This window comes from Gracilinanus agilis, chromosome 4 (genome assembly GCF_016433145.1).
Source record: "Gracilinanus agilis isolate LMUSP501 chromosome 4, AgileGrace, whole genome shotgun sequence".
Lineage (NCBI taxonomy): Eukaryota > Metazoa > Chordata > Mammalia > Didelphimorphia > Didelphidae > Gracilinanus > Gracilinanus agilis.
The window spans coordinates 109624881-109649363 of NC_058133.1; the positions used below are offsets into that span (position 1 = coordinate 109624881).

Here is a 24483-nt window from a genome sequence, read left to right on the forward strand (position 1 = left end):
GAAGGAAGGAAGGAAGGAAGGAAGGAAGGAAGGAAGGAAGGAAGGAAGGAAGGAAGGAAGGAAGGAAAGAAGGAAAAGAAAGAAAGAAAAGAGAGAGGAAGAAGGAAAAAAGGAGATAAGAAGGGAGAAAAGAGAAAAAAGAGAAAGATAGATTCAAAGTGATGGCTTGGCTCCCTGGGTTCCGCTGGTAGGTATTGGGGTATACTGGAGAAGACTCTGAACCTAAAATAAGGATGACTAGGGTTTAAATCGCACCTCAGACACTTAATACCTCTGTAGCCTTAGGAAAGTCATTTACCATCTGTTTGTCCCATTTTCCTCATTTGTAAAGTGAGGTTGGATTCATTGGTCTCCAGAATCCCTTCCAGCTCTAAACCTTGATTCTATAGTCTACCTCAAGTTCCCAGACAGCAACAGGAAATGTACTGATAACAGCTAGAAGCTTTACCTGGAAGGTCTCCAAGTTATTTGCTCCTGTCACACAACTCCTCTCCACTACAGCCCTTGCTCTCAGCCTGAATGAATAACTTTTTTCTTGCCTGTAACTCTTTCCTCTTCTATGCTCAGAGACGTTACTATTAAGTATCTCTTAACTTTTCCCCTACAAAAGGACTTCCCATCAGTACTCTCCAAACTTAAAGCTATGGAAGAAGTTGAAGAACGTTCATTTCTTGTCATCAGAAAGTTTGGACTTTCAACAGGATTGCCTGGCCTGCCAAAGCAGGAAGCTGAGGAGTCTTGGATGGAATCACAGGCAGTGTTGCTAATGATATTAAGGAGAGACCATCTGGTAAAGGAAGGAACACTGGATTTGGAGTTAGAGGAGCTGGGCTCAAATTCTGTCTCTACCACTCAATATCAAGATAGTGAAGAGAAAAGTTCACTGGATCTAGAGTCAAGGAGATCCTAGTTTAAATCCTACTTCAGGTACTTAAACAACATGACCTTGGGCAAGTCACAAGTGCATCTGCCTCAATTTTCTCATCTATAAAGTGGAGATAATAGTAACTCCTAACTCAGGATTGTTGGGCAGATTAAAGCACACTGCAAACAAGTTATTATCTGTGTGACAGGATTTAGTTTCCTTATTAATAAAATGAAGGGAGGGGGCAGCTAGGTGGCTCAGTGGATTGAGAGCCAAGCCCAGAGACAGGAGGTCCTGGGTTCAAATCTGGCCTCAGACACTTCTTAGTTATGTGACCCGGACAAGTCACTTAACTCCAATTGCTTAGTCCTTATTGCTCTTCCTTCTTGGAACCAATACACGGTATTGATTCTAAGACGGAAGGGTAAGGGTTTTAAAAAAGAAATAAAATGAAGGGATTGGGTTAGTTGATCTCTAAGTTCCTTTCCCTCTCTAAATTCTGCGGTTCTGTGATTCTATGACTGCCTCTCTGTGACTAAGGCTTATATACCTGTTAATTGTGTTTTCTTTAGTCAATGAGGAATGTGTTCACCTTGGACATACACTGAAGGAGATGCAGTTTCCCAGCATGCCCACAAGGTGGCAGAGTGACTGCACATAGCTCCTCCCCAATTCCAGGGAGCCTAAGAATTGTTTGTGAGATGGGAGCCTCTTAGTGTTCCAGGAGACTCCCTGCTAAGGTCCAAGAAAGCTGACAGATGTACGTCTGACTAACCAGAGTCTCAGACTTGGGGGTGGAAGCTGGAGGCGGATACCTCCTGCTTCTTCTCTGTCTACCTAATTTTTTTTAAAGTATGTTATTTTCCCAATTACATGTAATAACAATTTTCAGCATTCATTTTCCAAAATTAGACAATCTAAATTGTCTCCCTCCTTCTCTCCCCTCCCCTCTCCTGGAGAGGGTAAGCAATTTGATCTGGGTTTTACATGTATTATCAGGCAAAAAAAAATTGGCCATTGCTGTGAGAGAATACTCATAAAATCAAAAGCCCCAAAGAGAAACCTAAATAAACTAAAGTGGAAAAACCGAACGCTTTGATCTGCATTCCAACTCCAGCAGTTCTTTCTCTGGAGGTGGATGGCATTCTTTGTCCTGAATCCCTCAGAACTGTCCTGGATCACTGTATTGCTGAGAGTTGCTATAGTGAATATTTTTTAACATCTTTTCTTCCTGCTCATTCCATCTCATTTTCTACAGGTAGGAGTGGTGGCTACCTTCCTGTTCCTCCTCTTTTTCTACCACAGCGTCATCTTCTTGTTTGTGGGGACAGCCTTTCTGGGGCTGTTCCTCAGCAGTACCTTCCCCAGCATGCTGGCCTACACTGAAGATATCCTCCAGTATAATGGTGAGTTTGGGCATTAGCCAAGGGAAAAGAAGAAAAGGGGGAAAAAACATCGTCCTCAAAAGCAGTCCCTTTGCTGGACTTTCTCAGTTTTGGTCTCTGGTATTGTCATTCTTCTTCTCTCCTAGGCTAGGAAACTCAAAGGCCTCTTTGATTCTTCCTTTTTCCTCCTCCATATCCACTCTGTCAACATATTCTGTTGTTCTTTCTGTTGATATGCCTTCATTCTCAACACCAATATCTTGGTCTAGCCCAGTGGTTCCCAAACTTTTTTGGCCTACTGCCCCCTTTCCAGAAAAAATATTACTTAGCCCCTGGAAATTAGTTTTTTTTTTAAATTTTAATAGCAATTAATAGGAAAGATAAATGCACCTGTGTCCATCACCGCCTTCCTGGATCGCTGCAGTACCCACCAGGGGGCAATAGCGCCTACTTTGGGAATCACTGGTCTAGCCCCTCATTTTCTTTTTAAACCCTTACCTTCTATCTTAGAATCAATATTGTGTATTGGTTCCAACACAGAAGTGCGATAAGGGCTGGGCAATGGAGGTTAAGTGACTTGTCCAGGATCACACAGCTAAGAAGTGTCTGAGGCCAGGACCCAGAACCTCCCAACTCCAAGTCTGACTTTCAATCCACTGAGCCACTTAGCTGGCCCTTCACTCCCTTTAAGTAAGTCCAGAGAGGCATCATTTTGTAGAAGAAAACACTGGACTTTTGAGTCAAAACCTGTGTTCACATTCTTGCACTGATGCTTGTTGTCCCTGAAACCACAGGCAAATCATTTCCCCCAGAATCTTGGTTTCCTTAATTTTAGCCTCTTAAAAAGTTGTTGAGAGAGCTCTCTGCTAACCCTAAATTGCTGTATAAATGGGAACTATTACACCCTGGTTGGGTGAATCTTTCTAAGGCACCTGCTGTATCCTGTAGCTCAACATTTCCCAATGTTTCCCCCTTGGTTACCAAGTACATCACACCTGAACTCCTCTACTTGGCTTTCAGGGGCTCTACCTAATTTTTTTTAAAGTATGTTATTTTCCCAATTACATGTAATAACAATTTTCAGCATTCATTTTCCCCTGGCCCCATCTCAGCTTTATTTCTCCCTGTTCCTCACCCCCCCCCCCCACCCTCCAATCCAATCAGTTTGGTCTCCTTACTGAGCACTGCACATTGCTCTTGCTTGGCCATTCAGTCATATCCAACTGCTCATGACCCCATGGACCATAGCATGCCAACACTGGCCTGTGAGATTTTCTTGGCAAAGATACTGGAGTGGTTTGCCATTTCCTTCTCCAATGGATCACCTTTTCTTATCAGAGCTCTCTGCTATGTGTCCTTCTTGGGAAACCCTGCCTGGCATAGCTCATAATTTTATTGAGCTACATAAATCCCTCTGACACAAGGCAGTGATCCAAGAGGGGTGCATTGTACATGGTAAGGGTTTAATAAATGTTTGCTGAGTGAATGAACAAATAAGTGAGTGTCACTTGGTATTCACCAAGCTCACTTCTCCTCATCTGGGCCTTTGTTCACGCCATTGCCCACCACTGGAAGGTCCTTACTTTTCTTCCAAATCAAAATCCTACCCATCTTTCAACATCCAACTAATGTATTCCTCCACATCGGCATCAATTCCTGCTGGGGGGATCCTTAACCTCAGAATAGAACTGTAAGTCCTTGCTGTTTGGGGGGCATGATACTTTGTCATTGTTTCTTTGATGTCATGACTCCAAGATCCTCTTTACTATATCCCTTTCCAACAACAAAAAAAGTCTTCTATTCATTTTTGAAAGTCAATTCAAATTAATTTTGCTTTGAAAATTTCAAATACCCTTTGCGATAATTGGAGACACACTGCAGAGTTGCAGAACCAGTAAAAAGGTTATTAATTTTCTTTGGCAAGGAGAAGGGTGGGAGGGAACATGGGCTACCTAGGGGAGGGTTGGAGGTCCTGGAGACAGTTGACAGCAATCATATATGGTAATAAGTAAAGAGAACCTAGATCACTGAAATCCAAAGATGATCCCAAAAGGTCATTTCAGTTCTTACCTTCTTCTCCAAGCAGCTAAGTTAGGACACAAGTAGCCTTGAGTGTTTTGGTTTGTTGTTGAGGTTTTTTTTTTTAACCCCAAACTTCTGCCTTAGAATACTTTTTTTCAATTACATGTAGAAACAATTTTTTACAATTGTTTTCTGACATCAGATTCTCTCTCTTGCTCCCTCCACCTCCCCTCCCCAAGGTGGCAAATGGTCTATTATAAGTCATACCTACAACTTGCTTTCATGCAATACATATTTCCATATTCCTAGAATTGATGCTAAGAATCACTTCCAAAGCAGAAGAGCAGTAAGGATTAGGCAACTGGGATTAAATGACTTGCCCAGGGTCATACAGCTAGGAAATATCTAAGGGTAGATTTGAATACAGGACTTTCTGTCTCTAGGCCTGCCTCTCTATTCCCTGAGTTTTGACCAGGTAATGTAGTATACTGGGAAGAATGTTAAAATTTATGTTCAAAGAATCCTAAATCTGGAGCTAAAAGGGACCTCAAAGGTCATTTAGATGAACCTCTTTCATTTTCACAGAGGTAGAAATAGAAACCCTAAGGTTAAGTGACTTGCCCAACGTCACACACGTTAAATAGCCGAGGCAGGATTTGAAGTCATGTCCTCTGTCTGACTCCTGAGCTAGTATTCACTGTACCAAACTGATTCCCTAGAAGTCTTAATTCAAATATCAACACTGATACTGTGTGACTCTAAATAAATCAGTCCTCCTTTGAGGACCTTAGTTTACTCATTTGTAGACTAAATTGCCTCTTGAGATTCATTCCAGTTCAAAATTGTCATGTTATTCTTTGATTTTTCTTGCTTACCCCTGAAGGGAGAGTATATCATCAGAAAAAAAATGCCCCCAGAGTCAAGGAGAAAGCTGATGTAGAATTCATAGAGTATTGTGATTGTGAAGTACCCTGGGATGTTGTTATCTAATCCAGCCTCCTCGTTTTACAGATGAAGAACTTGAGGCCAGAGACCAGTAAGTGACAAAGGGAGCAAGTGGCAGAATTGGCTCTGGAGCCCAGCTCCTCTGGGATGAGCCAAACCCAGAACCCTTCTAGTGGACCCCTAAATGTCTGAAGCAGGATTTGAACCTACATCTTTTTTATTCCAAGCCCCAAACTATTTATTACATCCATTTGTATCTAGTGTACTTGAAACTATAAGTGATAGAAATAACAGGAGATTCTCAGTTTCAAAAGAAAGGGATAAATTATTAGGTCAAAGAAACTCTGAGAAGGGAAAAGCAGTCACTAGAGAAGATGGGAAGACCTGGGAGAAGCCTTGAACCTTGGGGAAGATAGACAAGAGGCCATCCAGGCAAGGGAAATGGAATCCAATCTTCCTTAAGTTCCTATTACGTGCTGACTGCCAAAGGAGATGCAACAATCAATAAAGTCATTTTCCTTTTCTGTAAAATATTGGGGTTAGATTAGCTGAATGAAAAAAAGTCCCAGAGACTAATGCTCAGAATTAATCATCACTATGAAATAAATCAGGCTGCAAGAGAGAGAGGGAAATGCTTCATTCATTCATTCATTCATTCATTCATTCGTAGACTTTTGCTGGGAGCCTGTCTCACCTTGGACTACATTTTAGAGTAATACAATGTATAAGACAAAGTTATTCAAGAACTTTACAACCTCCTTAGAGAGAAATTTATTCATTCAGCAAACATTTATTAAGGCAACCACTTCCCTGAGGGGTGTGTTGGAGAAAAGACACATATTAGAAAATACATAGTCCTCATCCTCGAGTTTACTTTGCAGCAAGGGGACTAAGGTTGTTGTTTAGTCATTTTCAGTTGTGTCCTACCTCTTTATTGACCCCATTTGGGGTTTTCTTGGCAAAGATACTGGAGTGGTTTGCCATTTCTTTCTCTAGCTCACTTTCCAGATGAGGAAACTGAGGCATACAAGGTTAAGTGGTTAAGTGATTTGCCCAGGATCACATAGCTGGTAAGTTTCTGAGGCTGGATTTGAACTCAGGTCCTCCTAACTCCAGATGTAGCATTCTTTTTACTATGCCACCTAGCTGCCCAAAACATGTATTCTGTGCAAATAATTATAGCATAAAGCCTAGTATAAATACATAAGAGCACAGAGAGGGTTATAAAATTCCAATGAGGAGGGATTGCACCCATTGGGGTGGGGAGGGCAGAAATTAAGAATTGGGTTTCTTTGTTCTACATTTTTGCCATGGTCTGGGCAAATCATTAAACCTCTGCAAGCTTCAGTTTCCTTATCTATAAAATCAAAGGGTTGAACTAGTTTATATCCAAAAGCCTTTCTGTTTCTAAATAATAATTTTCTATGCATGTCGTCAGCCAGAGTCTCGTATAATGGAGAGAGGTTAAGTCCTGAACCCCACCACACACACACACACACACACACACGCTATGTAAACATGCATAAATCTGGCAAATGGGATTCCTGGAGTCAGGAAGACCCAAGATCAAATGTGACCCCAAAACACTAGCTGTGCAACTCTGGGCAAGTCATTTATACCTGTTTGCCTCAGTTTCCTCATCTGTCAAATGAGCTTCAGAGGGAAATGGCAAACTATTCCAGTAGCTTTGACAAGAAAACCCCAAATGGGGTCATGAAAGGTTAGGCACGACAGAAACAACTGACCACCAACATTTAGAAAGATACATTGAGACCAGATTGTGGGAGAGCTCAAATGCCAACTTGAGGCATTTGGCAGCTATTCTATAAGCTGTGGGACATTATTCCAGGTTTCTGAGTTGGGAGTAGCATGAAGAAAACAATATAAAACTATAGTCATGGGAACAGAGTGACAAGACCACAGGAACCAGAAGTCCGTCTTTCCCGAACTGACAGTTAATTTACTCCTTGACATACTTGCTAGTACCAGGAGCCTCAGATACAGCTTCCAATTACTTCCCCTGGTTCAGGGAGATCCCCTCCCTACCTCACTGTTATGGGGGCAACAGGAAAGGGGATACCTTCCCACCGTGAATATTTAAGGATGTTAGGAAGGAGGTGGAAAGGCAGCCGGAAGCTAGCCTGGGTGCCAGAAGGGTGCTATGGTCAGAGAAGCAGAGGTGTGGGAACCCTGGAGCTCCTGGCAGAACGGTATTTGTCTTTGACCTCCTTCCCCAAGTCTGGGTATTATGGTATGTGTTTGGGTGGGTGGGTGAGTGGAGAGGTCGATAGCATATACCGGGACAACCTCAGTGATAACAAGAAAACGGATCCAATTCTGTCTTATACAACTTAGCTGAATTTAATGTCCACTTTCCATTCCCAAAGGAAGAGGCCTGCCCTAAGCAATCTAACAATTACTAAATGCTTTTTTTCCTTCTTTCTTCCTGCGCCAGGCTGTGCAACCACAATGCTGGTGACAGGGGCAGGAATTGGGGAGATGACACTCCAGCTGTTCATTGGCTCAGTAAGTGGGGTAAAGGCGGGTATCTGAACTGTGAACCTCAGGAAGGGGCTGTGGGGTAGGGAAAAGCCACTAGGTTTAGAGTCAGAGAACCTGTGGCCTTGGGCAAGTGATTTACCTTTTGGGGATCTCCGTTTCTTCATCTGTAATATTAGTTAGCATTTAAGTGTTTCAAGGTTTGCAACATGTTCTACATAGATTATCTCATTCGATCTCCAAACCAACCTTCAAGGTAGGTGCCCATATTACCTCCATCTAAACTGAGGCTGAGCTTCAGTGACTCACCTACATAGCTAGTGTCCGAAGCCGGATTTGAACTTGGTTTTTCCTCCAAGTTCATCCTTTTCTCTTCAGCATCATTTAGCTATCTAAATGAAGCCACTGGACTGATCTACCATTCTCTATGCCAACCAGTCACCTTCTCATTTCCCCCTGGGACTTTTGTCTCATAGAATGAACAGAACTCTTCTTTCCCAGCCCCACTTGCAGTGCCCACCTTATCACTGCTGGGCAAAGCCAGGTATAGAGACTGAGAACCACGGCAGAGACCAGAAGCCTGGGAGCACTTAAAAGGAGTGGGATCATAGAGGCATCCTCATCTGTAAGATGAGAAATAATAATGCTCATATGACCTACTTTATAGTCAAAAGAAAAGTCCTCAGCACACCATAAAGTGGTCTGATGATCAAAGTGATTTTTTTTTAATTCCCATCTTCTGTCTTAGAATGAATACTGTGCATTGGTTCCAAAACTGAAGAGTGGTAAGGGCTAGGCAACGGGGGTTAAGTGACTTGCCCAGGGTCACCCAGCTAGGAAGTGTCTGAGGCCAGATTTGAACTCAGGATTTCCAGTCTCTAGGCCTGGCTCTTAATCCACTCAGCCATCTAGTCACCCTCAATGTAATTTATTTTAAGCCCTTACTTTCTGTTTTAGCATCAATAAGACAGAAGAGAGACATGGTCTAGGCAATTAGGGTTCAGTGACTTGCCCAGGGCCACAGAGTTAGTATATGAGGCCAGATTTGAACACAGATCTCCCAAGCTCCAGGCCTAACGCTCTATCCACTGTGCTTCCTAGTTGCTAGTTGCCCCCTTGTGATTTTTAATTGAAATGTTTCTCATACCGTGAGTGGGGTTCTTCCTAACAGGTAAAGGAACTTCAGGAGGTCACTTGGACCAGGTGCCTCAGGGTAGGACTGCTGGCCTCTCTGGGAGCCTTTGCTCTAAAGGCAGGGCCCTGTTCCCTGCCAGCTCCTGCTCTGTCTGTTAGTGGAATGAGCCTGAACTTGACTGAAAATTTCATCAAAGGCTCAAGAAAGATGTTTCTTCCCACGCAACTTCAGGGCTATGTTTAAATGGCTCTTGTGTCTGTGTGTTTTCCCCTTGGCAGATTATTCATGTACTGGGCAAATACAGCTTCCTGGTCTGTGGAGTGATCTTTGGCTGTCTGGCTTTTACCTTCTACATCATGCTTCTGTTTTTCCACAGGATATACTCCAGGCCCTCATCAGGTAAGGGAAGGATCTATTTTTCTATAAGAGGAGGAAAGCAGAATGGGAGGGCAACAGGGCTCTTAGCACAGCAGAGCGAGTGCCCTGTTCCAAGCAAAATGCAAGGAAATGTTTATTTTTCTGCTGCTTCCTTTCTCCCTCTTCCTGGCTTACCATGCAATTGTAGTGCTCCGGGGGAGCAAGGCCGGGGTAGGCCAATGCCTGCATTCTTGGCTGGGAAAAGGGGCCGTCGACCAAACTGGGCTCAAGGAACCCCACCCTGATAGAAAAATGCTTGGCCAAGAAGCTGTCCCCAGCCTGCTTGGGGCACCAAAAGCTGGTTCCTGCCTCTGCTGGCTGGAACTCATCCCAGGGGCCTACTTGGCTGTCTCTGTGCCGTTCAGGGACTTGACACTAATCCAAATCTTTTTTTCACAAAGAAATCTTCAATGCCAAGTTGCAAAGAAAAACTCCTTCAGGGCAGAAATGCCTCCCAAGAATAGCCTCCCTTTCTGGGACCCCAGACAGGGGGAGTCCCGAAAGCTATTTTTTCAACCCTGCACCCTCACATGCCCTTTAACAGAGTTCTCAAAAACCTCCCCTCTGCACCCCACGCCCAAAGCTGTGTGTTGTAGTCGATTCTTGGGAGGATGCACTAAAACAAAATTCCTTCCCTATTTAATTCAGTTCAATTCATCAAACATTTACTGATCAGCTACCTTGTACAAAGCACTGTGGGTAAGTCAGGAAGAGCTGGATTCAAGTCCCAGCTGTGTGATTCTGGTGTAAAGCCTCAGTTTTCTCATCTGTAAAATGAGGATGATATAGGATAGTTAGGATTAGACGAGGTAGTCTCTGTGGGAAAACAGGTACCCTAATATGTTGTTGGTAGAACTCTAAACTGCTCCAACCATTCTGGAAAGCAGTCTGGACCTATATCCCAAAAAACTATTAAACTGTACATAGCCTTTGATTCAGCAATACCATTACTAGGCCCATACCCCAGGGAGATCAGAAGGAAGGGATCCCTATGCACAAAAATATTTATAGCAGATCTTTTTGTGGTAGTGAAGAACTGAAAACCAAGGGGATGCCCATCAATTAAAGAATAGCTGAGTATATGGTTATGATGGAATACTACTCTGCTTTAAGAAATGATTAGTAGGAATGTTTTAGAGAAACCTGAGAAGATCTGTATAAACTGATACAAAGTAAAGTGAACAGAACAGAACAATTTACACAGTAATAGCAATACTGTAAAGATAATGCACTGTGAAAGGCTTGGTAACTCTGATCAACATTATGACTGACCATAATTCCAAGGATTCATGATGAGAGAGAACTGTGGGCTGAAGTATATTTTCTTCTATTCCCATCTTTTTCTTCCTTTTTTTTTGGGGGGGGGGGGAACATGGATAATATAGGAATTTGATTTGCATGACTATACTTACTTATAATGGATCCCACTTTTCTTGCCTTTTTAATAGGTGAAAGAAGGGAAGAGAGAAGGGAGAGAATTTAGAATAAAAAATTAAAGGGAAGAGAAGCAAAAAGCTTGGGTAATCCCTCAAAATAGGTCATCAATAGCCTACTGACCAGAACTGGCTGGAAAATATAATCTCTTTTTTTCCCTTTGTAGGCCTGATCTCTAACAAATCACCAGGGATAGAAAATTCTGAAGTCTACCAGTCCTAAAAAGTCAGGTGAAGAAGACAAAAGGAGATTCTTCCCCCAGAAGCCCAACACAGATCCCCCACCCTTGCTTGATAATGCTGGAAGAGAGGTCTAAAATGTTGTTTAAAATTGCTCCTCAGGAAAAAAATAATTTAGACCAACTCTTAGGGCACTGGCTTCTCTTAGGGCAAATCACCACAAGCCTATTTGGCCATTCCAACTCTCCTTCCTTGCCTGTTTTCCTGGATCAAACTGCTAAGAATTGCCTATGCTGTCCAGATGGGAAGAAAAGGAATACACCAACATATACAACTTTGATGCCTCCTGGACAGGACCCCTAGGGTCTTGACATTCACTCTTGCATATCGTCTGAAAGAGAAATGGAACCAGGCTTAAAAGATGATGATGCTCAGTGAAACCTGACAAATGTAGATAGATATATTTTAAATTAACCTAGATGAACCCTGAGCTATTTCCTGATGAGCTATATCCCAAAAGGAACTACTGCGCTTTACTTGGGATCAATCCAGGGGGGGTCTTGGCTTTGATGATCCCCCAAACTTCAGTAATTCATCTTCACTGTAAAATTCTGGAAGGAAATTTGAATCTTGATGACTCCAGGATATGAACAATACATGATTAGTCTAGGAAAACAGAAGTGAGGGACAATGTCATATTTTCTGTTTTCTCTGATCCTGTGTGGATGGATGGATGAGTGGGGTGGGTGGCTGTGGCTGGAGAGTTCTAGAATCAGCAGAGATAGCAGTGAGAATTTCAAAATAAGATTAAAGCTTTACCTCTTCAACTTAGAAAGATCTTCCTCTCCATTTTATATCAAGATATTTCATACAGCACAGCCAAGGTAAAAAGAGAAGCTGGGGCTGCCTAGTACTTTTAAAAAGCTGCACACTACATTAAAAGTAGTGATGGGAAAGGCAAGTTAGGAACACTGTACTCTATAGAGTATCAATGACAATGAGAGAAAAGCACGATATCACTTTGGCTTTTTAAAGAAATAGATACCAGTGATTGAATATATTCTGCACTTTTTGGATGCATCAACAGTACATGTTGATACATCTATATAAACATGTTTTTATATATTTGTATGAATGTATCATATACATATATGTTTAAATATGTTTATATGTGTATATGTAGGTATAACTACACACACATTCTTTTTTTTTTTTTTTTTAAACCCTTAACTTCTGTGTATTGACTTATAGGTGGAAGAGTGGTAAGGGTAGGCAATGGGGGTCAAGTGACTTGCCCAGGGTCACACAGCTGGGAAGTGTCTGAGGCCAGATTTGAACCTAGGACCTCCTGTCTCTAGGCCTGGCTCTCAATCCACTGAGCTACCCAGCTGCCCCCACACACATTCTTATTAAATCTATAGTGATTATCAACTATCATCCTTGCTCAGGTTCACTCAATTCAACAAGTATTTTATTTTTAAAAACACTTACTTTCTGTCTTAGGATCTATACTAAAGATCAGTTCCAAGGCAGAAGAGCAGTAAGAGAAAAGCAACTGGGGTTAAGTGACTTGCCCAGGGTCACAAAGCTAGGAAATATTTGAACCCAGGACCTCCTATCTCCAGGTCTGGCTCTCTATCTACTGAGCCATCTAGCAGCCCCTCAATAAGCACTTTTAAAGGACCTACTATGTGCCAAGCACTGTACTAAGCAGCGAGCATACAAAATCAAAAATTAAATTAAAATAGTTCTTACCTTCAAGGAGCTTACATTCTACTAAGAAGCAACAATATATATATATACATGGATGAGTAAATACAATATATTCACAAGGTTATTTTGGAAGGGAAGGGAGAGCACTTACAAACTGGAAAGGTTCAGGAAAGGTAGAGATGGTACTTGAACTAAAGCTTGAAGGAAGATGGAGATTCCAAGAGAAAGAGGTGAGGGAGAAAGAGCACTTGAAACATGTGAGATAGGCTATCCAATGGCAGCAGCATGGGAGACAGAATGCCTTGTATGGCATTCTATAGCTTTGTCTGTGATTCAAACTCTTACAGATTGGCTAGCTCAAACCAAAGAATACATGCACTGCTTAACTATTGTCCATATGAGGGAAATAGGCTGACATATTTATTTATAAAAACACAGAGCTACTTTCTGAAAAATGGTGGTGTTGGAGTAATGGCATATCCTCCTACAAAAGGGCAGTTAAGGACACCTGTATTTGTAAAAATAGTAATCATTTACCCATGCAAAAAGTCCTAGGATTCAATCTAGCTTGATTGTTCAATCTAATCATAGTGAAAAACTGCCCTTAGTCAACAGAAAACAGCTGTACTTTCTTCATTTGATTAAACTGAAGCATGTGTTTCAAGGGACGAATTGGGAGGAAAATAAAAATGGCACTTGACCAATCTGGGATGGTTGTGATCTATGCCTTATGGGCTCAGAGACTTACAGCTGGAAGGTATATTGGAAGTGATGTAGTTCAGTCCCCTAATTTTATAAATATGAGGAAGCTGAGGCCCAGAAAGATGAAATAGGACTCCCTGCTAGAAAGTAGAAAAGCTGAGATTCAAACCCTCAGGTCCTCTCTCTCCAAATCCACATTTCAGCTTGCCCTTATTGGAATCAGGTCATGAGCAACAGATGGGTCATCCTGTAGCATGGAGAAATGTCTTCATCCTTTCATAAGCTCAAAAACAAAGGCTAGCTTTCTCCTGGCCATGGGATAGGACTTTCCCCTTCTATTCATTCAGATGGTGGTGTTTCAGAGGCAGGAAAAATCCTTTTGGGTGGTTAGGTTGACATTCGTTTACCTCCTCCATGTGTAATTAGAGGGGTGGAACTCATCCTTCAAAAAACACTTAGGAGAGAACTCTAGTGGCATTCTTGGTTCCACTTTCCTTTCCCCACTCTAGAGTTTGAAATAGCTGCTAGGGAGTCATTCCATCCTGTAGACACTTCCTTGATGCTCTGGGCAGAAAGTCATCCTTTTAACACAACCTCAGAGCTACTCATTGGAAATAAGATGTCATAGGCAGGGGGCAGCTAAGGGGCTCAGTGGATTGAGTCTAATAAATTTTTGCTGCAAGATAGTTAGGTGGCTCAGTGCATAGAGAGCCAGATCTGGAGTCAAGAAGTACTGGGTTTAAATCTGGCCTCAGATACTTGCTGTGTGATCCTGGGCAAGTCACTTAACTCCCATTGTCTATACCTCTTACCACTCTTCTGGTTCCAAGATGGAAAGTAAGTGGGGAGGAGAAGAAATGTCATAGGCAGATGACACAGCATCTCCCGATGTTCAATATAATCATACAAAGAGTCATCATTTACATAAAATCTGCAAAATACTCTACAGTGTCTCAGCTGATTCACCCAACACTATGATATAGGTGCCATTGTAATCCCCATATTACAGATGAGAAAAGCCTTGCCCAGAGTCATAAAGCTAATTAAAGTGTCTGAGGCTGGATCTGAACCCAAGCCTTCCTGACTCCAAGCCTAACAATCTAGAACTATCTGCTACATTACCCACTAGCCTCACACTGCCTAATATTGGTGAATTTGAGGAAGATTTGGAATCATCAAACTATTTGAAGGGCCATGGGGCCCTCCTTGATATTCCTCTGCAATTCCATTAACATGGTATATACTAGAAGGACCTGGAGAATCCTAGAAAGTCCTAGATTTAGAGAATTATAAAGCCTAGGTCTAAATCCTGCCTTTGTCACTTATCACCATTAGGACTATGGCCAAGTCTTTTTCAATTTAACAAGATTTTATTAAGCAGCTCATTTATATGCCAGGCCCTGGAAAATACAAAGAAAAAAAGCAAAAGTCCATGTGCTCAAAGAATTTATAGTCTAGTGGAGGAAGAACTAAATAAATACAAGTAATAAATATATACTAAATATATACAAAGTAATTTAGAGCACTTATCACTAGAGTGGGAAGGTAGGTAAGTCTGGAAAAATTTTCCTATAGGATCTGGGAGGGCTTTGAAAGAAATTCTAGAGGGGCAGCTAGGTGGCAAAGGCCTGGAATAGAGAGGATGTAGGTTCAAATCTGACCTCAGATACTTCCAGTGTGACCCGGGGCAAATCCCTTAATCCTGTTTCCCTAGCCCTTGCCCTTCTGTCTTAATAGTTATTACCGGAAAGAAAGCAAGGCAAAAGAAACTCTTAAATTCTAAAGGGCAAAGTGAGAATATTTTAGGCCTAAAAGACAGTCCCTACAAAGACTCAGGAGGGGTAGATAGAATACCACATACAAGGGACAAGTAAGTCATTTTGATTACATATGAGAGGAGTAATATGCAATCTGGAAAGGCAGGTTGGCACCAGACTGTGAAAAGGTTTAAATGCCAGACAGAAGAATTTATATTTTATCTTAGAGGTAAGAGGGAGCCACTCCCACTTCTTGAGGGAGTGATATGGTCAGAACTGTACTTTATCGACTTTAATTTGGTAGCTGTTAGCTGTATGAAGGACAGAGTGGAGAAAAGGGAGACTGGGCAAAGAGGTCAATTAGGTCAAGTACAATAGTAGAGGTTAGATGGTGAGAGCCTGGACTAGAGTGGGAGCTGTGTGGCTATAGGGAAGGTAACAGATACATGAGCTGCTGTGGAAGAATCATCAGAACTTGGCAATTGATTGGAAGGGAGGGGAAGGAAAAATAAAGAGTTGAGGGGGCCTCTAAGATTGCAAATCAATCAATCAACAAGTATTTATTAAAATCCTACTATGCACCAAATACCGTGAAGTTGAGTAACTGGAAGGGCAGTGGCACCCATAACAGAAAATGGAAAATTTGGTCTATCCAGATTGGAACTCAGGAAGATGTGTCTTCATGATTGCTTGACTCCAGACCTGGCATTCTATCCACTGTGCCACCTCACTGCCTTGCTTACCCACCTAGAAAAGAAGTGGAGTGAACTAGATTGGAGGTGTTAAATGGCTACATACAACCCACAACACTCCTGTATGTGGCCCAAATGAAAATAAAATGCAATCAGGAAATATTTAACAAAACACATGAAAATACAATAAAATGCTGATAATATTACATTTTAAAACTAAGTCAATATGTAGCCTTTGAGGATCCTTATGTATAGTTTAATGGTCTCTGTTTCTATTTGCGTTTGACACCACTGGGCTAGATGACTTCTCAAGTCCTCTTCAGCTCAAAGACCCAATACGAGAGATGAAAACAACTATTATCCCACCAATTTAATATCACGGTTCAATTTAGTATCATGGAATTGCCATTATTTTCTTGTCCTTTCAAGGATCACTTCACTCAGTCTCTCTCTTCAAATACCAGATATATTACACATATAGTGATTACAAGTATAGTAAATGATATTTACTGTCTTAACATTGTAATTGCTTGGGATGACAACTTATCTAGTTTAATCAAATACAAATGTTATTTCTGGCCACTAATATTTGCTGCCACCAGACACTGCAGGAACAAGTTGGACTAACATTTGTTTAACTAAATGGGCTTTAAAAAATATATTTTGTAAACTGTAAAGTGCTACACAAACATATTAAATTTCCCCAAAGGTGTTTTGACCACATTCTATTCTATTGCTTGCGTTAGCCATCCCATTAATCTTTAAAATGATTATGTGATCAATTAATACCACTTTCCCTAAAGTGGATCAACCAGTTCTTGTATAAGTTCAATAACTTCAAAAACTGCCTGTGCCCCAAGCCTTGGATTCTCATTTTGCTGAGAACATGGAAGAGATGTTTCTTCAAATGGAAAACTGCAGCCATGACTGACTCTAGGGCCTGGAATAGAAGATCTGAACAGACACCAAATATCCCATTCAAGCATTAATAAGAAAAATCATGGAGTAGGGATTTCACATATTCAACAAGTTGTTCATCTCTTATATTTCCAATTACTATTTCAACTCTTTTGTGATGCTGATGACTCCCCTCCCCTCAAGTCTATTTAAAAATTTTAAGTCAACTAATCCACATCAAAAATCCAAAGGAATGGACCCAGGTGACATTCATAAAGTACCAGCTAGGTGCAAGGCACTGTGCTAAGAGCTGGGGTTTAAAATGAACTAAGACACATAGCTCCTTTCCTCAAGGAATTTATCATTTTGTAAGAAGCTTACAAGTTATAGTATGAGGAGTGTACAGGAGAAGTACAGAGTAGCATGAGAGATATAAATGGAGGGAAAGATCATATCTGGATGGAACAGAAAACACTTCATGGAGAAAGTGGCACTTGAAAAGAAAATTTTAACAAGCAGAGATGTGGAAGGAAATAATATTCAGCATGGAGTACTGCCTACTCAAGGTATGAAACAGGAATGGGAGGAAGTGGGATCAGACCATGAAAATTCAAGTGGTCTAATTTGCCTGGAATATAGGGCAAGGGAAGTAAGTGCAGTAAGGCTAAAAAGGTAGTTTGGAGAAATAAGAGGGCCTTGAATGCTAGATTGAGGAATGTTTTCTATTCAATAAGCAATGGTTTTTGGTCTTTAGCAAGATCAAGTCTTGTAGCAAAGTCATACATATATCTTAGAAAGATGATCCTGGAATGATACAAGGAACTGCTCCTTTTGTTAGTCATGACTCAAGGAAAAAATATCCAGGGAGTATTGAAGGGAATACCCTCATCTAGAATGAGTAATATTTGGTGTTAAAGTCAGGGGCCAGGAGGCCATGGAAATGGGTTTGAAGCCAAAGACATTCACCTCTATCATTTTTGAAAGGTTACGGAGAACAGTGCCACAGACCTGGGAATAGGGGCAAGGGAAGAGGGCAGAAATCCTAAACTATAAATTAACAAGCTTATCTTTGATTCTTGGCTCCTTAGCAGATAAAAGAAATCATTTATTCAGGAAAGCATTTTGTTAAAAATATTTATTAAAAAAATACAATTGTTTTGCATGTCTGGTTGCACATATAACTATTAACATATATGCATGATTTTTGACTTGAATAAATTTGCTACAATGCTTTTTAAAAGCCAGCTCGCATTATACAAAGCAAATCCCTCTGTCAGTTCTTACACAAAATAGTTTTCTAAGACCTATTCAATTTTTTAAAAGTTACACATTGCCATTATAGAATTTGTGCGTGTGTGTGTGTGTGACACAGAACTTAATTTTTTTCTAAAAACCTACCTGATTATTTAGGGCAGCACCTCACAAGCATTGGAGATGCACTGATTATCAACTGTACTTTTCCCCCTTTAAAAGCAGCATGCTTTAAAGTCCTCAAAAGTGCAAACACAAACTCTTTCTTCATTGATCTAGTTCTTGTAATGAGGTTTAAACAGAAAAATTCTGAATTCCAGCTGCCCAATAATCCTAATCAATCTTGAAGATCATACTCTTATTTTTTCCCCACAGTTCATCAGTATTACTCAGCCAGAAGATATGGCAGCTTCTCTCTAGTGACACCGTCAGCACTAATAATATTTTTGCACTTCCCAAACTTTTCATATTGTCACACTCTGAAGGTCACCCCAATATAAATTGTAAGACCAGGGATTAATCAACATTTTAATAGTTAACTAGTTTTTTGTTTAGTTTTACTACATATATACTTGCATTAAACACTAGCAACACAAGCATTATTTCTTTACAATGGCAGTAGATACTAGATATTAGGTACAATTTCGATAAAACAAGGAAAAAGATTACAAAGCAACTGTTCCCAGTTAAGTTGATTTAAGTATAAAGAAAGCACTCTGACAATTTTTCATTACGACATATCCCAAATTAAGACCTAGTTCTGAAATTATGCATCTTCTTTGATGTAAAACCTGTCAGTGAAACTCTCACAGGTAGATATGCTTTCTGAAAATTCCAATCCCTGAACTGGGTGAATAAACACTAAAGAGTGTGAATCTGTTTAACCTCAGTTAATTTAAGTTGTTAGTTTCATCAAGGACATAATCACACATATAGCCAACACCAGAATAGCTCAACCAATGGAATTCCCAAGGAGCTAACCTTAAAATGATTCCCCGTTAGTCCCAACTGTCTCTTGCATTCATATACTTTTCATAGACACAAAAGTGTTCTTGTTTATTCTTCACAACATAAATTTTTTGAGCCAACACCTGATTATCTGTTATTATAAGAGAGGAGATGGGAAGATGAAATACAGAAATAAGAAATTTTAAAGCCTCATTTCAGTAAGTAGTATCAATCTCCTCATACCAAATTCTTAAGCTAACAAGTATCAAAATTAACTTGAGTTCATCTGTTTAATTTCCCCTGATCACAAAAAGTGAAAGTCTCCAAAGGCAGAAGGAAAATAAACAGTTGTAGATTGGATATAGGATTTCTACTAATAATAAACTGAATAAACAGCCCTTGAATAATCAAAAATTAGCTATATCAATGTATTTCTTATCTCTTAGAAATGCATCTCACAGATAGATTCACTAATACTGTACAGGGGAATACATAAAAAATATGCTACTGTATCACAAAAGCAATGAATGTAATGTACATAAGGCCATCTGGTAACACTGCACCAATAAACAAAAATATATGAAATGTTTTTAGAAGGGACACAATTTCCCTTCACACCACAATGAATAATAAGTAACAACAGTTATAGAGAAGAAACTTGAAACCTGATACAATACAAAGTTTTGTGCAATCCATCAATAGCAAGTCATAAAAATCACATTCTATACAGCACAATTTTAAAAGTTGATATATTTAAAAACATTCTAGCCAAAATACAACACTTCAAAAAGCCTAGTAGAATAATCAGTTTTGTGAATCCATTTGCCCCCCTCCCAAAAAGTACAAATTCCAGAAATTATAAAACAGTAATAACCTCCACTCCCTGATCCTCAAAAGCCTTCAGTTGAAAAATTAAAAAACAAAAACAAAACATTAAGTGCTTCCAGTTATGAAAACAGTACTAATAATTGTGCATGACAGAATGACAATAGCATCTTACCCGCCCTTGTCCAATCATATTAGGTTAGTTTGCTACAGTTCTAATCCAGCTTTAGGTCATCCCCAATCCAAAAGGTCCTAAATCTGCCCTAACAAAACCTTCACAGGGTGGGTTCTATAACCTAACTGACCAGGGTAAGGAACATTAAGAACAGCATTCATCCCAAGAATACTCTACTCTGGCATTTCTCCTACCACTGTTCAAAAGGTTAAATCAGGCAACAAAGACCAACTTCTATTCACTTAATCCATGGTCACATTTCTGTATTTTAAAAATAGTAATTTCAATAAACCCCCTATAATTATGCTACAAGCTGATGAACAAAGTCTCAATAGAGAAGCAAAAGTAAATGAAGAGTATCATTTTAAAATTCTGTTTGCCCAATCTTATACCAACATAACAAACCAGAGTATGATGATTTTTCAAAATTACTTGTTATAATAGCACTGAGTTTTTTTTTTTTAATTGGCAAGCAAATAGTCCATATTAAGGCCTATGACTTTGTACTTACTGGTATTTTTTAAAATAAGAAATTGAAATGTGCAAGGCATTAAACTTTAAAAAGTGATGTGATAACTGCAAAGTGCAGGAAAATTTTAGTTTTAGTATAAAATATATAGCCTAGGAACCACCCTAGACTACAGGATGAATAATATATATCCCTCTGAAAAATAGATTTTACATATATATATATACGTATATATACATATTTAGCCAATATGCCAGAATGACTTGGAAGGAAATGTTCCAGTCTCTCAATTAAATATTAAAAAATAAAATTTTTAACTCTGACAAAACTGCCAGATGTATATTATACCCAGGAAACCAGAGTCACTGTCATTTAATATGTTGTATCACTTTCCCATTATTATTTTGGTTTAAAAAAAGGTTTCATTACACATCTTAACAGAAATTGGAATTTCCTGGTTTTTGTAAAATGCCTAAGTTAAAACCAATATTCTCTCTCTCACAAATCAACACCCCAGTTATAACAATTTTCTGGATTTTTGTTGATTCGTTTCTTAAAATACTTTTTTTGGAGAGATGGAAAAAAAAAGGTAGCTCTCAGGGGGAAATTTATTCTACATCAGCACCTCAGATGTGCTTACTTTACAAGCCAAAACAAGATTTTCTTACCAAGAGGCTACACCCAATATCTAAAATCAAATCAAAACCATCCCTTTTCCCTTGCTTACTAGGCCACCCACAAGAATTCTAGATTTTCAAGGTGCGAAAGCTTCAATGGTAGTTCTGATAATCTCTGAGGCAAAGCAGGGTACTTTTGTTTTAGGAAGTACAAGCAGCATTTGAAAAACAACCACCCACACAACCTATTTTGGACACAAAACTAAGCAAGCATATGTAACAAGATGCTTCTTTAAAAAGAGCCTATCATCCAACCAGTTCCTTGGCTGGAGAAGGATAATTAGAGCTAACCTCTAATTCATTTAAGTATGTATGGAAAAATTAACTCTATCAAACTACCATATGCAAGTCCCCTTGAGAAATGGCATTGTTATACTCCTAGACAAAAGATTCAATATCTGCCTCCTTTCCGCTTTTTTACTGGTCTTATAATTCATCCAGGGCTTTTTACCTCTAACATAAGGTTCTAGATACATCATAAAAAATGGCACTTCAGAAAGCACAATTCTATGTTCCAAAACCTCATTTACCATTCAACAAAGGGTAAAATGAGAATCAGAAACAAATCAGACTAGACATGAATAATAACAAAAAAGATCCCTTTAAGACCTAAAAATGTTCCCTTATATCCAAACAAAATCCTCCAATGAAACATGAAAATGGGACATGTAAGTACACAGTAAAATAATCTGTCATTTGTAGTAAAATGATTACATAAAGGCTAAAAATAATTTCTTGAAATACCAGTAAAATGAAAATTATAGTCACATGGTTAATGGTGAGGGGGAGGAAATGGGAACACAAACTGTCAATTGCAGACTTAATTTTACCCAGTTAGTTTGGGCCTTCTTATTTGGCAACTTTTTAAAGAGAATGTTCAGTTTCATAAAAGTTAATGGCACATTCATGTACAAAAATTCCAAATCTATTATGGAGATCTTTGCTGGAAAGGAAAAATCTAATATAAGAATAATCTCCCCACAAACACCCATGTCACAAAAAAGTACATGTGATTTTTTTCAAGGGCAGGCCTGGAAATAATACAATAAGGACAATACTGCATGAATGTCTATGAATATGATTAAACCGATTACACAAACAGCTTATTATCAAAACACAAAATCAAGAAACCAGTGCATCTGTATCAGCAAAAAGCAATGTTGTTGAATAACACATCATCACTCAATACTGGGTGTGCCCATAAATGAAGTGATACTATACCCTAGAGCAGGGGTCAGCAACCTTTTTGGCTGTGAGAGCCATAAACGCCACATTTTTTTAAAATGTAATTTCGTGAGAGCCGTACAGTGCTCACAGTGCGCACTCCTGTAACAGTGCCTGAAAAAATTTGACTTTATGGCTCCTGCAGAAAGAGCCCTATCTGGCCCTCAAAAGAGCCAGATATGGCTCAATAGCCATACGTTGCCAACCCCTGCCCTAGAGTTAAAGTTCTGGAATTCTAGGGTTCTGTTTCATTCTTTCCAAGTCTTACTGATACACAGTCTGGATATAACTAGGAATTGTCCCTAGTAAGTAGAGTTTACAATGACCTCTGAATTCTTGCTCTTTGAAACAACAGAATATAGGCCTAGGCTCTTAAAGGCCTTTTCCAGTTAAACTTAAGCCAATTCTGCAATATTCCCTGCATTTATTTCTGAGACTGCTAAACTTATTTTCCTCCTAGAACGTAAGGAAAACTTTCTGGGCTTGCCTAGGTATCCTGTGAACGTGCTGAACTAACAGTCCTAGAAATTCAAAGATTTTGCAATGGAACTAGAAAAAGCAAATATTACATACAGCATTTATCTCTCTCAGAGCCACATTGTCCTGGGAAACAAACAACCAGAAAGAAGCTTGCATGGCACCAGGAGACAAGGCCTTAAGTGGTGCCAAAAGAATATTATACAATATAAAGATTGCCTAATAATACTTAACAAAGCTAACTTGTCAAATCTCCTTCCCTGAAGAGCTTTAAAAATGTTGAACATCTATTTTACATAGTTTGGATACAGTTCTACCAGGAGAATGGAGAATGGGCAAAATGACCTTGAGTTGTCCTTTATAATTCTAGGATTATGGAAAATAAATTAGCAGAAGTTTTCATCTCATAACATGTACCAATCCCAAATCACTGTAACACACCATTTTAAGGAATAAAGATTACTAGCAACAGGCTATGATCTGATTTTTAATTTAAGGCAGCATAGTATCATTAATGAGCAAGAATACTTGGAGAAATGATGAGAACATCACTGCAAAGTAATAGGAGTCAGATGGCAAAGAAAAGACAAGAAAGCCAGTCTTACAGTAGAGCTCCTACTTCCCAGTTCAACTAGCTTCCCTTCTTTCACTTAGGCTATTGTTGCCTAATAGCATTCATCCCACTAACAGGATGGATATCAGTTATATCTATTAGCATAACTCTGTCAGCCTCCTCCATGACTACTGATCCTAAATGGGATGTTGCCTTTCTGATAAATATTTAGATTTTTCAAATATTCTGATACTGAGTCTTTGCCTAAAGGAGGTAGGTTAGGAACAAGGTAGTCAGCTGAGTTACAGCTGGAAACTTCTCATTTTTAAAACAGAAGCATTCCCAATGATGAAAAAAATCATCATCTTCCCCTAAATAAGGAAAATCACATGAAAAGAAAGCAGATCACGAACAATCAGCTATGGCTACATACCTAAGGTTTGCAGGGACAGATATATTTAAGAAAAACCAGATAAAACTGGTTTGCATTAAGCTGCCTTTAATGGTGCCGTCTCCCTGGCATCCCTATTTTAAAGACAGGAAATGCAGACACCAAAGATGTACTCTTGGAAAAACAATCTAATGGCTTCATTCCTCCATTAATTCATGAAAATAAATTTTTCTTTAGTGCTTAACAAGTTTAAAACTCCCAGGTAACATGTACCCCCAGCATCTACTTATTATGAAGTACAAAATACTAATAAAACTAGCTCAGAAAGTGCTATTGGAGGTTTAATTTTCAGAGACGTGCAAACTAAATAATCCAAATGATTACTCCTAGTCAGCATCCTACAGCAACCTGTCAGCATTGCTATTGCACATCTCAGGAGTGGATGGGTTCTTGTGCTGATGCTCCACATATGAGCCAGCAACATACCTCCAAAACTTCAAAATATAAGAAGGTAGTTCCCTGAATACATCCTTTCCCTCCACTCCCAGTCAATCAAGCTACATATTCAATATGATCCACTAGGCAGAGAAAGAGAATTTTTAGGACAGAAGTACACCATTTCCACACCAAAATCAGGCAAGCAAGTAATGTTAGAAAAACTTGAGATCTCTGGTTACATGAGTTACTGTGAATAGACTCTATAACAAAATTATGTAGCCAGCTACTTTCTCCTAATTAAAAGTTTCATACATAAGAATCTCTATACAGTATAAAAACAAATTTAAAGTGAATTTTGTGCAGCTCGAAGGTGCTGAGTTGACTTATTTTCATCTGGAATCCTTCGTTTCTTT

General features: G+C 39.5%; 1 protein-coding gene across 1 annotated transcript in view; it reads left to right on the forward strand.

The window, feature by feature from the left end:
* MFSD4A (major facilitator superfamily domain containing 4A) overlaps positions 1–12008 on the forward strand; it is a 101950-nt gene extending 89942 nt beyond the window's left edge. Inside the window, exons 9-12 of the mRNA XM_044674934.1 lie at positions 2124–2271; positions 7673–7743; positions 9130–9250; positions 10869–12008. Coding sequence (XP_044530869.1) covers positions 2124–2271; positions 7673–7743; positions 9130–9250; positions 10869–10924 — 396 coding nt within the window. The 3' untranslated portion in view covers positions 10925–12008. The remainder of the gene's footprint in view (positions 1–2123; positions 2272–7672; positions 7744–9129; positions 9251–10868) is intronic.
* Positions 12009–24483: the final 12475 nt, after the last annotated feature.